The following is a 17,157-nucleotide window of genomic DNA, read 5'->3' as shown; positions in this document are numbered from 1 at the left end:
GAGAAACTTAAAAAGCTGTACATATGTAGTCTTGGTTGAACTGTCCTGTGAGGGTGCATTTCTAAAAACATTGCAAAATGTAATTAATGGACATATGATTTGTTGAAGATAAAAATCCTTACCATGACTTATCAGCAGTTCTTGCAGAATTGCAAGTTCCTGAAACCCTTATTCTAAGCATTTATTTGCCTAGCATCTATCAAGCCTGTCAGGAAGCCATATGCTCCATTAAATAGTGCTGCAAATGTTCAGTTCAGCAGAACACAGAAAGTTATTTTCAAATTTGATCCACAGGGATTCTGTCAGTCTCAACTGGAACTTCTTTAAGAAAATATCTGGCTTCTTGTTGTATCAATGATTGAAAGCTCTGATTTAGGAATTTTGTCTATATTAAAAAGCAGATTGGTAAATACAGAGTGAAAAAAATATTGGAAAAATGAGGATTTTTTTAAAAATTTTTCTCTCCTGAATACCCAGTCATATTTTTAGTTTAGAAAGATGTAGATGTAGGAGCATTAAAAATCCCTCCCCTTTCCCACATCTAATCTCTGTTTTCCCTGGCTTTGAAGATCTAGTAATTTCACCGTCACATATTAGTTTCCTTCCTCTGAGGGTGTTTTCCTGTATTTTGTGTGATTATGTGTTTGATCTAATGCAGCATATTATTTCTCAGAGTCTGCAGCTTTGAGAATTTTTCCAACTTTCTGTGGGAACCCACCCCTCATGTTTTCTGGGGTAATTTTTCACCTTGAATGTCTATGGGCTGCATAAAGGCACATTCTGCATTTGTTGAGACTTCCAGTGATGAGTCTTTATTTCAGAAAAATGTCAGTAAGGAAGAAGTATGCTTGATTTTCAGTGTACTTCTATTTACTTACTTAGTTGAATTATTAAGAGCCAGAAACAACAAGAAAAAAGAAGGTGCATGGAACAATCTGTCACATTCCTACTACAAACTAATCGTACTATGAACTCTGTGCAAAGTGAGCCCACATGCCAACAGAAACAACATTAGTACCTAGAACTCTTTGGAAACAGCTACAGCCTCTTGAAGCTTTTAGTGCTGGTCAGGGTAAGTCCATCCTAGGCTATTTGTTCCCCAGCTAGAGGAATGTAGAAAAGTAAATGGGAAAGGATTTCCTTCTCCAAAAACTGTACCAGGATATGGGAACATTTCTGCAAGCAAACATATTTCAGCTGTGTTGTTAGGCTACCTTAAGAGAATTGGTTTTGCTCTGCCAGCATGTTAGGTATTGCCTTCTGGTTTAATGTTTTCTCTTTTTTTGGCAGTACAGTCCTGTTTTCAGCCTGAAGTTATTGTCACACAGAGATTAAATTCTTTCTTGTTCTTGACTTTTTGAAGAGCCAGACAGATACCTGTTCAGTTTTGCCCTGTGAAACCTCCCTTTATGGAATAATATTTCTAAGGGTTAATAATATATGTAGTGCTGTATAAACACGAGAAGGTACATACTCGCCCCTACCTCTAAACTAGAGATATGAAATCTGAGTTCAGGATTAAAAGTTTTGGTAATACCCTTTTTTTCATGTACATTTTTGTCTATTTTCAAATAAATATCAGCAATTCTTACTCCATCTCGTTTAAAAATCACTGATTTTAGATGTAATATGAGCACCTAGAATGGATATTCTTACATAAAAGAAAGGTTGATTTGGAGACTACATTACAGTGCAGGCTAACAGTGTAAAAAATTTCAGAGAGAATACTTAAGGGCTGAACTGTAGTGCCATCACTTTTGGTGATGAATGGAACTAAATCTGGTTGGTGGCTGGTCACCCGTAGTGTTCCCCAGGGCTCGGTACTGGTGCTGGTCCTGTTTAACATCTTTGTCAATCATTTGGATGAGAGGGTATAATTCAGCTCAGTCATTTCACAAGCATCGCCATCAGTCCAGAGTGCTGACCTGCTGGAGGGCAGGAAGGCTCTGCAGAGGGATCTGGACAGGCTGGATCATGGGCCGAGCCCAGTGGTGTGAGGCTCAACAAGGCCCAGTGCTGGTCCTGCCCTTGGGGCACAGCAACCCCAGGCAGTGCCACAGGCTGGGGCAGAGTGGCTGCAAAGCTGCCACAGGAAAAGGCCCTGGGGGTGCTGGTGACAGCAGCTGAGCGTGAGCCAGCAGTGCCCAGGGGGCCAAGAAGGGCAATGGCATCCTGGCCTGTGCCAGCAATGGTGTGGCCAGCAGGAGCAGGGCAGGGATTGTCCCCCTGTACTTGGATAATGATATTGAGGTGCTGGAGTGTGTCCAGAGAAGGGCGATGAAGCTGGTGAGTCTGGAGCACAAGTCCTGTGAGGAACAGCTGAGGGAGCTGAAGATTTTAACCTGGAGAAAAGGGGAGGCCTTATCACTTTGTAATTGCCTGCATGGAGGTTGTAACCAGGTGGAGGTCAATCTCTTCTGCCATGTATCAAGTCAAAGGGCAAGATGAAGTGGTCTTAAGTTCTGCAAGGGGAGGTTCAGATTCAATATTAGAAGGATTTTTCATTGAAGGAGTGGCTAGACATTGTAATAAATTGGCCGTGGAAATGGCGGAGTAACTCTCTGAAGTATTCAGGAGGTGTCTGGATGTGGCACCTGGGGTGATTGTGGTGGAGCTAGGTTGATGTTTGGACTAGATGATCTTGAAGGTCTCTTACAACCTTGACGATTCTGTGATTCTCTCATTTAGATATACTTATGTACCAGGTTTTGAAGGGGTCAGTGCTGGCATATTTTGACACTTTATCCCATCTACTTTATGCACTTAATGTGAGACAGAGAGATGTGCCATCAGAAAACAGGTGTTTTTTTGACCAGAAGGGTGATTGCTTTCACCTTGACACTTTTAGACAGATTGTGTTGTGTTGAATCCATCTTTGATTAATTTGCTTTGCTTTGGTTTGACTGCAGTTAAAATTAAGTAAACTCTCTTGCTTCAAGAAGTATTGTTAGGTATGATAGTTGAAGCAATCATAAGGTCATTGGTAGTTGGTCAGATTGCTTCCCTGTGTCTCAGTTCTTACTTTCCATGTTATAAAATAGCTGGTTCTGAAAACCCTAGGCACACAATGAAAACCAGAAAATATAACTAGAAAGAAGACTGGTAATACTCATTTTGTGTAAATCCCCATCTTGAGACTTAAGAGTTCTTTGGAGTTGTTGGTAGGGTTTTCTTTCTTTCTTGTTTTTTAGTCCATGCAAGGGTTTTTTCATTCAGGAATATTTACCAGTTAACAATCTGGGGAAAAGAATGCATATCCAACTTACAAGGTGGTTAATTTTGGTTCTTGAAAACACTGGCACATCACACAGATAGTGAGAGGGTTTCTTGTATTACATGATAGGAGACAGGGAGAATAAGTTGAGATTCAGGTTGAGACTAGGAAAGGTTTTTAAAGAAGATACTGAAACATTCCTGTATTTTCTTGTCTTTGAAGACATTACAAGAAGTAAAAGTATCTTTCAAGCATTTTCTTATTTGACTATCTGTATTTTGTAAAGGAGGATGCTTCAACATGATATTTTATCTTCCATTAAGATATTAGTGCAGCAAAACTGTCCATCCTTAGATTAGCTGTTTCTTGGTCAGTAAGAAGGGAAAGATACTGGTAAAGCCTATGGAACTGAGGTCCTACATTTTCCAAAATAATACACGTAATGTGTAAACATACTTGGGTTTTGGCTGACGTTAGATGCTGAGACAAGCATCAGTATTGAATGGTAGTGTTGATCTGTTCTTGGTTTTGGTTTTTATTTTTCTACTTCTACTCCTGCTGTCAGGAGATGTAATGAGACGTAGAATATTCCTCAACTGACCTCAGATCATATGTAAAAAAAAGCATGATCTTAATCATGTGATGTTTTATTGTATGTTTCCCAGAGTGGCAAAAGTAATGAAGGTTCCTGTGTATGAGACACCAGCGGGATGGAGGTATTTTTCTAATCTCATGGACTCTGGACGTTGTTCCCTTTGTGGCGAGGAGAGTTTTGGTACTGGTAAGTAATACATAATCAGAAATTAAGTCAAACCCAAAACAATCAGCAGATTAGTTCTGTCTCGTGCTGAAACAGAGAACTTTCTGTTGTTCACATCTTGAGGTCCATCTTGTAAGTGTGGTGTTCAGCACTTGAGGCATGAAAAATATGGGAAATGGATATTCAGCAGAGGCAAGCAACCTTACTGCTGCCCAGACAGCTTCTGGAGGTGCCTGGCATTCTCTTCTGACTTGAACATAATGCAAGAAAGCCTCATTGGTTCCTCTGCAAGTCTTCACAGACTGCAGCAGCATTTGGAGGGATTTTGTCTATATGGAAGCCACATGTTTTTTTCCTAATGTGGTTAGGTGTACAAAGGACTGGTATATCTGATGGTTCATCTAAGAAAACTGTTTCAGACTTTCCTTTTTGGAACATCACAATTGCTCAAGTGTCAGATAAAATCATCATTAGAAGAAATTCACTTGCATGTGAGTATTTGTGTTTTCCCTAGTTATTTCTGCCTTATCAGTCCAAAGAACCAATCAAACAGAATGCAGAATGAATGACAAATTTGAGCCATCAGAATAGTATTGACAGTAAGAAATAGAGCAAATAATTTGAAGTATGTAGTCTATAAATGTACATAAATGTGGTTTTAGTTTATGAGAATGATAAAATAAATTTCGGAGTGTTTATTTTTTTCTTTCCTGGATTCTGGCACAGAAATTCTTACTTTTTGTTTATCAGTAGGGTTATATTGCAAGTCTCTGAAAAAGCACAGACCAGAATAACTTAATAATTTGCCTGGCTAGTAGTTTATTCTATATTTTGATGTGAGTTATATGGAGTTCTCTATTTTGAATGTGTAATACCTTGGCTGCAGCTCTTTGTAGAAAATTAATTACCATGCAGTGAAACTTGATTACAAATTTCATTTTGCTTTAATTGATTTATGTCCAGAATTAAGTTTGTTGGTTGGGATCAATTAGAGCAGAATGTTGCTATTTAAAAAATAATGATACCTTAAACAACCATAGACGTGGCACTTCATGTATTTATCTTCTTGTTTACTGTATGGATCTGAATGGGCTATGATGCAAGAATGAAAAATATTTTATATTTTTTGGGGTCTTATATGTAAAAAGGAAGAGAATTTAAAATTATAATTAATGATAATTTTCTTTTTGTTGTCAATGGGAACCTATGTCGTGATTGGCAAACTGAATGCCTTCACTATTTGCACTGAGTGGCACAGGTTTGTATGGTCTTGACTATATCTTTTGAATACAAACTTCCTCTACAGTGTGTTCTATGAGGTCATTCAGAGAGATGTAATTTGGGGAGAGAAGGGCAGGAAGATCTTGTACCTTTCAGAATGTGCTACTATTTGTTGTTTGTTGTTGAACTGCATTTCCATTAACCCATTTGAAGTGTGAACTGGGGTGTTTTCAACTCGCACTGCTTTTTAATACTTCTTCACTGGGCCTGTTCAGTACCTCTTCCCTCTAAATACTGAAGTTCCTCTTGCACATACAAAACCAGATACTTTGATGAAATTTGTCTAGTTTTAAAGACATTGGTATGACTTCAGTAGCCCACAAATTATATGGAAGAAAGCTCTTGGCTTCATCATCCTGCTGAAGAAAGTTGTGTGGATTTTAACTAGAAGGAGCTTGTAAGAGTTTTGGTGGTGAGTTCCCATATGTGGAAGTATATCTAGAAGTATATCTAGGTACCTTAGCCCACAGAGTGCAGCACCTCCTGCTGCATGTAGGCTTATATGTAGAGGTAGTGGTTTGTCATGACATATGTGCCATATGTCATGAAAAACCACTGCCAAAGCTCTGTCTCTGCTTGAGGCGTTATTATCCTAGACCATCTTCATCTGATGGTGTTGAGTAGGACTCTTTCAGATGCTTTTGACTGAGGGAGAAAAGGGGAATTACTGGTTGTGCTCAGTTGAAGCCATGTCTTCTTTGAGGCAACTTGCCATTTAAACTTTAAAGTGAAGTTATAAAAAAAGACAAACATCAGATTTCCCTTTCACATTGCAAAAGCACATTCAGGTATTGCTAAGCAGGGTGTCCCAAGTACTGGTGGATTTTATCCCTGGAGATCAGTCATATAGAAATGAAAATGTGTTTTGACCTACTGTAATAATGAGGACAATATGATCTCTGTAGGTCTAATTTTATTTTCCTGAGTATCTGATAGTGTTTGTATTTGGGAAGAGAAACACTCACGGAGGTCATGGAAGTGCCTCTAGGGTTTGACTGTTCTAGATAGGCAAGAAAATTACCCTGACCTCTCTTCACTTGCCATTGACATTTTTCTTTACTTGTATCTTTCTTGTGAGGCCTTAAAACAATTCTGTACTATAAAACTTCTGTACTATAGCCTCTCTTCCAAGTTTGCAGGACCTGATTGTAGACTAGTCTCTACATTCCTTACCACTCTGTGTTCTTACATTGTCTGGTTCTTCTATCATCAATTCTTCAAATTCCTCATAAATCCTGACTCTTGTAAATGAGTGCTTGAAGAACATACTGCTGGCCAGCACGGAGAGCTAGCCTACAGCATTATATTGGCATCTCAGTATGCTCTGATCAGATTAACTTTGTTCTACCTGCAGCACTTCAGTGCAGAAAGCCTCTTGACCTCAAGTTTTATCCAATTCCATCTAAAGGCAAATCTGGACACTCAAGATTCGATTCCATGGGCATCCAGAGAACTTGAGCGTGGGGTTTGAATTCCTCAGTCTGTGTGTAATTGCTGTGTAAAAAAGTATGATTCAGAAGGCGATTTCCTAAAGATGTTGTGAGGTCTCCTTCACTGGAGATATTCAAGAACCGTCTGTACTCAATCCTGTGCCATGTGCTCTGGGACAAGCCTGCTTGAGCAGGGAGATTGAACCAGATGCCCTGTTGTGGTCCCTTCCAACCTGACCCGTTCTGTGATCCTGTGACACTTTTTGGGCAAATTATGTAATGGCTGTGATGTCTAAAGTTTGTTTTTCTCACTGCCTCAATTTCCTTATCATCTTTCATTTCAATACAGATGTCTGAAAAGTGTCCTCATATGCCAGGAGGCGGGTTTATTTTTAAGACATGTTCTGGTTTGTAGATGACCAGTACTTCAGCAATGTGATCTGTTTTTAGCAGTAAATATTTACCTTATTGCGAATCTTTTAGTAATGTCCTAAGCTGTGTGACCCTCACATGTTTCTGCCAGTATTGGGCATTTGAATCAATTTTACGGCTTTTGCCCAGTCATACCTATTTAGGGAACTGAAATTTGGCACTTCTTTAGCTTTCAGCATGGAATATTTATGTAAGTGTACTACATAGTGATCAGGATAGGAAATTTACAGCTCTATGTAAGAGAAAGAAGTTTTAAAAATCCACCTTCTTCATCAAACTGCATTGGAAATCAGTTGTTTGTGTACCCAGGTAATAAAGCCCGGCTGAAATTTCCAAGTAATACAGAGCCCTGGTTTTATAACATAAGGGACTTTGGTGTGGCAAGTAAATAAAAGCAAATTTTCTGCTATAAAAGGAGAAAAGATGTTGAAAACGTCCCATACAGCTGTATTTCCCAAACTTGTTTTCTGGCAGCTGATCTTGGAGCTAAACCAATGCTTTAAAAACTTCTTCCATTTTTGTAGCAGTGTGGGGAGCTTGTCAGATGAGGTTAGTAGCTTTCTGGTTCTATGACTAATGCCCGGCACAGAGTTCAAAGGAAGGCCTCGGCAGCAGCAATTACTTTCTAAATCTCATCAGCAAGGTATTAATCAGGATTAGGAGAACTGTGTGGCTGATTTATCTTACTGCAGTTTAAACCATTTCAGTGCTTGCTACAACCTTCATTAATTTGCTTGCTTCATCTCCAAATTCACAGATTCTATTAACATCAACCCCCTTCTCCTGAAAGATTATATGGAAGAAGAGCTAGTGGAGAATATAAAAATGTGTGGTTGCTGACATGAATGAAAGCCACAAATGAGCTATTTGATTATCTGTTGCAGTAATACAAATCTAAAATAATCTTATTAATTTGAAAAAATTATCAGATCAGAATGCCCCTAAATCTCCATTTGCCTAAAATATTGCTAAGTTTCAGCAGGACAAAAAATTTGTAAGACTCGGGTATGTGCAAACAAAATTACTTGGTGTGAGCTTGTGAACTCCTGTGATTTTCTTGTTTTAAAATCACATTTGTAGAATGCAGGATGATAGACTGGGATTACTAATTTAGGGAAAAGCAATTACCTTTTATTCATGCATATGACCCACAAGTTTTGCTTTCCCTCTCAGAACTGGATGTCTCAGATACAGACAAAATTAGCTTTCACATAGTAGAAAAATAATAAATAATATGAACATATTTGCATGATTTTTCTTTGTTTCTCAAGGTACTGCCTCTGAAGATTTTTCTTCCATTGCAGACTGTGTAAGTGGCATACTTCTCTATGAATGGGAACATGCTCTGAGAATTTTGCCCAGTTTGTTTACTCTGAGTCTGGACATAGCAATTTACTGTAGTAAAAAAATAACTTCTCCTACTGTTATATAGAGAAATAATGAATTAACTTATAAAAATAAGTTGTTGAAACAGTTGCGGTTATTATAATTTCTCTTACAAATGCAAGTTAAATATAAAGGGTTAATCAGAAAAAAAAATTCATTTACTCCTCTTTTCTGCTGTCTCCTTCTGCTTCAGGTCATTGAACAGAATCAGGAATTAATTAATTCCAGGATGTTTCAATTAAAAGTAGCACTGAGAATCATCCTGAGTTTACTCAGAGCCCCAAGAAAGCTGGGGGCAGTGTTAGTATTGCAACTTCAGGAATACAGAGCTGCAAGGCACCTTTTCCTTCTTCCCTTTGCTCAGGACAGGTCTGCCTCTGCAAATTCATTGGATCTGTAGAGCAAAGAATGGTGTTAGCTGAACTGAGGCAGCAGAGTAGACTCCCTCCTGAAAGTTTCTACAACGTGAGCTGGACAGTAGGACTCAGTTAAGACAGAGCAAGCAAAGACACCTACAGATGGTGAAAATCAGAGTAACAAAATTGCAGAAATAGATTTTAATTTGCTGAAAGGAGGAAGGGCAATAAGTACAACAACATATATGTATGCAGCTGATCAATGTTTTTAGTTTCACTTCCATTAAGACTAACAAACTGAAACACTTTCTGGGCACACAGAATTTTTGTCCTTGTGTCAGGCTGGTATTTTTAATTGGTGATTTTTGATTCTGAAATAGAGTCAGGATATCCAGATCCTAGATATCCAGACTTTTGTCTCTTGGTTACCTTCTCCCATTGCTTTCTCTTTCCAGGGAAGCAACAATTTATGTCCTCTGAGGGGCATGCAAGGACAGAGAACATGCCAAATCTGCTAAATGTCTATGAAGAATAATACATTCGGTCCTCCTCATATAGATTTATGCACTTAAGCCATACTAGAACAAGGTTCAGAATGTAGCAAAGAGCTCTTCAGAAATGCTCTGTCCACGTTTCACTATAACATTTTGGTTCAGTGAAATATCCCTAAAGTGTTTGCTAAATCAGAACTCATCTCTTTAATGTTCAGCGTAGCCTGTTGTTCCATTGTCATGATATAGACCGTTTTGCTGAAGGACTGCAGTGCTTTTCACTGTGTGATTTGCTGGCCTGCAGTCTGCCAAATGTTATGTAGCAGAAGAATAAATGGTCATTCGTATTGGAGCAAATTGCTGAGGGGTTAAGCTCAGTTCCATGTCTCCACTTCTTGCTGGTGTCTGTTAAGACACTTAAGCCATTTAAATGGCTGGTGATAATCAGCCACAGAGATGACATTTTAGGCAAAACAGAATTTTTTCTGTGTTAAGAATGAGTGGCTGAAAGGAGAGACATGCAGAGGCATGCAGGTTAAGAGGGAAAGGAGCAGCCATGATGGGTGAGCCTGCTGTTACCAGGGCCTTGTCTGGGCCCCTGGGGCTCCCTCACTCTGCCCAGGAGCAGCGCCAGGGCTGTTGGTGCAGCACCCCAGCAATGCTGCAGCAGGGCCAGTGTCCAGCCCCCCACAGCCCTGCCATGCCATGCCAGGCCAGGGGTTCCCCAGAGCCAGGCCTGTCCATGCTCCCACTTCCTGGCCTGGTATTGCCCTATTCCCATTCCCAGGAGGTGCCTGATGGCCAGAGCTGGGCTGCCCTGGTGCCCCGACTGCCCTGCTGTGTGGCTGGTGAGACTGGGCAGGCCCTGGCTGCTGGCCTGGCTGCTCCTGCCCTGCTCTTCCAATCCCTTGAGCATCCCCAGCCCCTGTGGTGATGTGATAACTTTCCTTGCTGTTACCAGAGGAACAATATATCGGGGGGAAGTGAAAGCTCTGTTCTGGATTTCTCTTTTGGTGTCAGGGGCAGAAGCCTGCACCGTTATCTGGGAACAGACTCTTGGCTTTGGTGACAATGGCTTTGACTCTGCTACCTGCTTTGCCTACAAGTAAGCTGACTTTATTATACATAGGACATATTGCTGCTGTTCCTGTAGAAGATATCCTTAAGCTGATCTACTTCCTTACTGCAGCGAGGAAGTAGAAGAGGTGAGAGATGATCTTTAAGGTCCCTTCCAGCCCTAACAATTCTGTGATTCTATGCCTGAATGTCTGAAAGACTGACTCTGTAGAGAGACGTTTGTTTTCCTTTCTTATCTGAAGCTATTTGCAAAGCTTTGAGAGCTCATAAATAACCCTGCCCTTTTTCTGTGACTGGTTGGCACTCCATGCTTTCACGGTACTGGAGCAGGGAGGGATAAGAGTGAGCTGTGTCTCCTCTTCCAGCAGCTCCTCAAGCACCAGGCCTGTACTCTGGCTGTTGTAATAGGGCAATGCTGTTGTTGCAGAGAGCTTGCAGATTACAGAACAAGTAGCAAAAAAGAGATATTCTTACTATCATGATGGCTACTTTGCAAATGTGAAGGCATGTTACTGTCTCAGCTCTTAAGTCCATCCACAGTGTTCTTGTTTTCTGTAAAACCTAACACACAGACCTTCATGTAAATCTTTATCCTCATCAACAAGTGTTCAATAATCATTCCTATACAGCTTGAATATTGTACTGAATAGTAATTTGCATTTACTTAACCCCGTGGTAGTTAACTTAATGTTAAGAGCAATTATTGTTAAATAAACAGTGTTGAGGCTGAATGTAATGCAAGAAGCCTAAGTGGCAGGCAGATCTGTGGCAGACCCAGGACAATGGGCTCTTAGAAAATCCATATGAGCAGAGGCTGCTGATTGTTGCTTTCTCCCAAGAAGAGGGATTGCAAGTTCAAGGTAACAGCAGTGATTGACCTAGGAATCATGGTCTCTCTCTGCACATCTTGTTATTTTCCTTATATGCCTTTAATAGATTGACTGTTTTTCACTGGATTAACAGCTTCAGTTCGTCAGTTTATATTATGGGAGCTGTCCTCTGCCTGTAGCAAAACACTGCTATTTTGACAGATGGCTGTCTGTGTGGACCTTGCAGCCTGTTACGTAAAGCCAAGCTGTACAAAGCTGTCTTGCTGCAACAGGATTTCTGTCTTTGAGGAGGAGAATATTTCAGAAAACAGGTTTTCAGCATAAGAGTTTTTAGATTCCTCTCTTTTGTTAACTATCTTCTAAAGACAGATAATTTAAATTGTTGCCTCCATAATCAGTAGGTGCTTCATGAAGTAAACAAAACTTCTGAATTGCTTCACTTGCTTTGTACTTATGGTTTAAATAATGTGTGACTAGACAGAAAACCCTAAGGCTGCAGCCAACAAACTTTAACCAAATTTAGTAGTATTATGCCAGAGCAGTGGCTACATGTTTGATATCTCTTCAAGTTTCTTGTGTGTTAGCTTATAAAATTGCCATCAGTATTTACTGAGTGCCAGTGGTCTCGGATCTGAGGTCTGAGACCACATGCTGAATTGTGTGGAGGATTCCAAAACTGTTCCTAGTCTTCATTGTTGGAACAATTACTTTCTTCATAAATATAAACCTATGCAGGGATCTAGACAGGAGCATCCAGTCTTCCTTAGCCCTGAGAGGTATGAAGAAATATAAAAAAGGGAGCAGTCCCCCTCTCTGGTTTGCTTGGTTTTGGGTTTTTTTTGCTCCGGAAGAATAATTTCAAGCACTTGATTGTTGTCCTGACTGGAGGTCATAAACATTCTGGAAATTCCCAATTTTTATGGAATGGGAAGTTCTTTCTCTGCAGTTTGACATCTGCAGATGAACATCTGCAGAGATAAGGCGATGCTGTTAAGCTTGACTCTGTAAAAGAGAACCTTCTGGCTCATGTCTGGGGTTCGCATATCTAGCCCAGTTCTGGGAAACAGCAGCAGAGACGTGAAAACACTGTATATCAGTAAGAAGGAATAATGACTACACATGTTTTCATACTGCTACTGTTTCTCTTCAGATACTTGTACAAATTTTTATTTAACTTTGCAAGTATGAGCTTTGTCATGTATAAATAGATCACATTTTAAGCATTACTTCTGGTTTTCTGTCTAGAACATATCAGAGGTGCTAGGGCTAGTACTATTGATTACTTTTATGTGACATGCACAGTTAAATGAGACATTTTCCCAGCCTTCTTACCTTGTTTTCTGATTTGCAGTGATACCAAATAATGTGCTTGTTGTCTGTTTCTTTAGGGTCTGACCACCTTCGAGAGAAAGATGGACTGTGGGCTGTGCTAGTTTGGCTTTCAATCCTAGCAGCTCGAAAGCAGAGTGTGGAGGAGATTGTCAGGGATCACTGGGCCAAATTTGGCCGGCACTACTACTGCAGGTGAGTAAAATGAGGAAAAGGCACTTATGCAGCTGATAGGAGCATTCTGCTACAATCATTGCTTGTTTAGATGTGTTCAGCTGCACTTAGGTGTGCATTCATACAGAATGAAAATGTGCCACAGATTATGACTGTTTTGTAGACAAGCTTTTTCGGAGGAGTAAAAAAAGGGAGCTATATGTATATGTCACTGCTAGCATGAGTAATTTAAAAATATTGAATGGCAGAAAGATTTGAATTATTTAGTTGTGGAATATATAGGTGCACCTTGTTAAATGATGTTGAAAAAGAAACATAATCCCAGCAAGATTTGTTCCTGCATTTTTTTTCCTGTAAGTGCCTCCATGTGACATTGTTTACTGAGAGCTGAAACCTATGCCTGCTTCCAATTCAGGATAACTCTTCCAAAGATAAAAACATTTACTAATTTTTATTAAGGCCTCAATATGGTAAGTTCTAGCTGTCATTTTCATTTTTGCTTCTGCCTCTCTCTTAATCCAGGGTTTGCCATTTGTAAGATCTTTTGCACACAGCTGTTCCTCAAAACTTGTAGCAAAGTTCTCTCTATTTCACTTTTCTGTTGAGCACTCCACTGATTGTGTCATTAAGTTTTGAAAGCTAGCTGTGTATTTTCTATGCGGCTTTAGAAATTGCATTTTCTAGATGCTTTCTGTTGATTTTAGAGTCAGGTGGCCAATGTAAAACTATGGTTGCACACATGTAACGGCACAGGATTGGCATGTGTGTGCTGGTTTCATTTGCAATCAGTATTTCAGAGGTACATTGCTAATTTTTGAAGTAAGCAGTAAATTGCTAACTGTGAGTATATAGAGCTCTCTGAAAGCAGAACTGTCTTCTCAGCTCTGGGGACTTACTTTCTGGTTCTACCTTTTTTTTATATATGTGCAAGGTTTGATTACGAAGCGCTGGAACCCAGAACAGCATATTTCATAATGAGAGACCTGGAAGCTTTGATCACTGACAAATCATTCAGTCATCAGCAGTTTGCTGTGGGTAACAATATCTACAGTGTGGAAAGAACAGACAGCTTTGAGTACATAGATCCTGTGGATGGCACTGTGACCAAAAGACAGGTATGTCTGAAGTGATGGATTAGCAAAGTTTTGCAGCTGGCATATTGTCTCCAACAGTGTTGTTTCTGAAGTTCAGCTGGCAAGACTGTCCATTTATTTGTGGGATGGTGTTTCCTTTGCTATGAATGAATAGATACTGCATTTCCTACTTAAGATTTGCTCAGTCTGGATAAGATAATCCACCATTATTTTATTTTGTGCTTGCTTTACATAACTGGGGACAATAGTGACACAGTGAGCGTAGGATGGGATGAAGTCCCTATTGAAAGCAATGCATGAATAGGGAGGGCTCCTTTTCCAGAACAGCAGAAAATATCATACAGAAAGAAAGTCTTCCCTTTTTCAATTTGCTGTCTGAAATCTCCACTGGCTATACCTTACAAAACAAAACAAAACAAAACCAAACAAAACAAAACAAAACAAAACAAAAAATCAGATTCTTGTTTGTGGTGACCCTCAGGATCTACATAACTGAGATACAGTAAGAGGTCTTCTGCATAGGATACTTCTGCATCCCACTGATTACAATATCTGTTGTAGCCAGTAGGATGCAGAAGACTTTAGAAGGTTGTAGCCTATGCAGGCATATTTGACATCCCTAGCCCAAATTACCAGCTCCTTCTGGACTCCATCTATACTGAGATTCCTTGCTTATGAAGAGCTGCAGTTCCAACTGAGCCTTCAGTGTTTGGAAACATTATGTGTTCGAAATTCATTATGTACTTTTACTAGGTGTAAATGTATATTCAAGTAACTTGAATGTATATTCAAGTAATTGGAGCTGTGACTCCAATTAAAATTTGTCCTTATTTTATGCTGTTTATATTTTTATGGTTGTAGTTCCTCTGGTTTTTAAATTATTTGACCTAAACAGACCCTAGGAAATTATATTACAAGCCATTAAAACTATTCTCATGCCTTCCTTCTCAGAGTCTTTGCAGTTTCCATTCATCATTGCATCCAGAAAATATGAGCAGCGTGTCTGCCACTGAGCTACTTTCTTGTTGCATATTACTACTGAAATAAGATATGAGGATATTGTCACATCCAAGTCTAGTGGAAAATTACAGACATGGCAAACTCGTGACCTTTGTAGTTCAAAAAGCAGCTTGTGAATTTTAATTGCACTTTTCTTTCCCTTAATTTTTTCGTCCAAAGCACTTATTCTGTATGGGAATATAATTGCTAATCATATCACCATGTAACACAAAGAGAGAAACATGACTTGGCTTGTTTTCAGACAGACTCTGAAAGTGAGCCCATAAAACCAGAAAGCATGTTTTTTCATAGGGAGTAGCTCCTATTTATTCAGAGTACAGTTCAGCCAGTTTGTCCTTTGGCAAGGACACATTCCTAGCTTGATATGTCTGCAGCCTCAGTGGATTCTCCGAGCACACTAAATTAGAGAGGTTATTGATCTATGCAAATGAAACAACAGTTCACTGCTGCCATTTTCCTTGGGTAGCTTGCTCATCATCTGAATGCAGCTATCTCTTTCAGACTGTCATAGGCTTTGTGTAGATTTTTCAGCTAAGTGTTCAGGAGCATGTGCCAAGTCTTATTCCCCAGAACACAGGGGAGAGAGATTTATATTCAGTGTAACTGCAATGAATGAGAAGCTGGCTCCATGGTAGTTATTCAGTGTTAATAAACAACATATTCAGAAAACACAGCAACGAGAAAATAGAAGACAAACAATACACACAGACTGTTGCTTCTAATTAATTCTGTTTCTTGAAACCCATTAATATTGTTTGTCGTGCCACAATAATGAGACTTAAAATCAAATTAAGCATTCTGTTGTTCTTGAAGACTTCTAATTTTTAAAGCTGTACTCTGTTTTTGCACATATCAGCACATAAAAATGCTGCTCCTGAGGGTCCAGCAAGCCAAGGATGGGACCAGTGGCATTTTTGGGTAAAATTTGAACTATAAGGATGAGAAGTAAAAGTAGGCCATTATACTAAGAGACAAAAGGCTCCAGGGAGACCTTATTGTGACCTTTCAGTACTTCAAGAGGGCTTGTAAGAAATATGAGGACAGTTCTTTTAGCAGAGCTGCAGTAGTGTAAGGGGTAATGCCTTTAAACTAAAAGAATAAATTTAGACTAAATGTGAGAAAGACTCTTTTTTTTACGATGGGAGTGATGGGACACTGGAACAGGTTGTCCAGAGAGATGGTGGGTGCCCCATCTTGGAATCATTCAAGGTCAAGTTGAACGGGGCTCTGAGCAACCAGATCTGATTGAAGATGTCCCTGCCCACTGCAGTGAACATGATGACCTGGTGACATCAGGACTGGATGACCTTTAGAAGTCCTTTCCAACCCAAACCATTCTATGAGTCTGTGATTATCAAACAATGCCTTATATGGTGCTAAAGATGTTTTGGCAGATATCAGAGGAAACAAAGGTTTTACTTAGGTTTTACTTATACTTTGGAATATTGACACACTGCATTTCCAACATCAGTGTCTTGTCAAGCTGCTGATAAAACTGGAAAAATAAAATGCATATCTTTTAATTATCTTCTTTTATTTTTTAATGGCTTACTGCCCTTTAAACAGAAGTAGCAAGGATCTCAGTTTGTGCATAGACCTTTGACAGCAGAAGGACAAAGGGGGAGAAAAGTTCAGTGGCTTATCAGAGGCTGTACTTAGTCTAAAGATGCCATTTACATAAAGGGAACTAGAATGTGTATTAGTGCACAGCTGGTAGAATATTGCAACACTACAACAATTTATCTGTGCAATTTAGTCCTCCGGCTTTAAGGGCCTTTCTGTACAGAAACTGTGGATCCAAGAATGTGGCCTGTGGTCTGTAGAAAAAAGTGTTCATATGTGCAGTACAACGGGGGGGGGATAAAAAAAAAAAAATGTGAAGATGGCAGCAAAGAGCAAATTTTTAGTTAATGAATTAATTAATTAATTAATCAATCAGTCCTCTTTATTATGCACAAGTTAATGTGCATGAAGTAATGTACTTGAAACCAATTAACTCCTTAAGTTTTCCAAATTGTACTATAGACTTACTGAAATTCTTGCAGTCATATATTGCTGTGTAGTATTTGAGGGGTAGCAGCTGGTCCTGTCTCTTGTATTGACAACTATTTTTTGATCCAAGGATTCTGTAGCTGTTTTGTAAGCCACTTACCTTTAGTGATCTTATACTCATTTCTCAGGCTGTTGATTTTGTGCTTTCCCACACAGAGTAAGAGCAAATCAAGTAAAAGAAATAAAAAAAACACAGTAAGAGAGTATTTGTTATTAGGAGTGGGAGGGAAT

General features: G+C 39.4%; 1 protein-coding gene across 1 annotated transcript in view; it reads left to right on the top strand.

The window, feature by feature from the left end:
• The window catches only part of PGM5 (phosphoglucomutase 5), a 68,643-nt gene that overhangs the window by 39,536 nt on the left and 11,950 nt on the right, over window positions 1-17,157 (top strand). The window contains exons 7-9 of the mRNA XM_063181332.1: window positions 3,880-3,995; window positions 12,646-12,781; window positions 13,692-13,875. Of these exons, the coding sequence (XP_063037402.1) occupies window positions 3,880-3,995; window positions 12,646-12,781; window positions 13,692-13,875 (436 nt within the window). The remainder of the gene's footprint in view (window positions 1-3,879; window positions 3,996-12,645; window positions 12,782-13,691; window positions 13,876-17,157) is intronic.

The sequence above is a fragment of the Melospiza melodia genome, chromosome Z (assembly GCF_035770615.1).
Source record: "Melospiza melodia melodia isolate bMelMel2 chromosome Z, bMelMel2.pri, whole genome shotgun sequence".
Lineage (NCBI taxonomy): Eukaryota > Metazoa > Chordata > Aves > Passeriformes > Passerellidae > Melospiza > Melospiza melodia.
The sequence above is the reverse complement of the archived record's forward strand: the minus strand, read 5'-3'. Positions and strand labels throughout refer to the sequence as shown.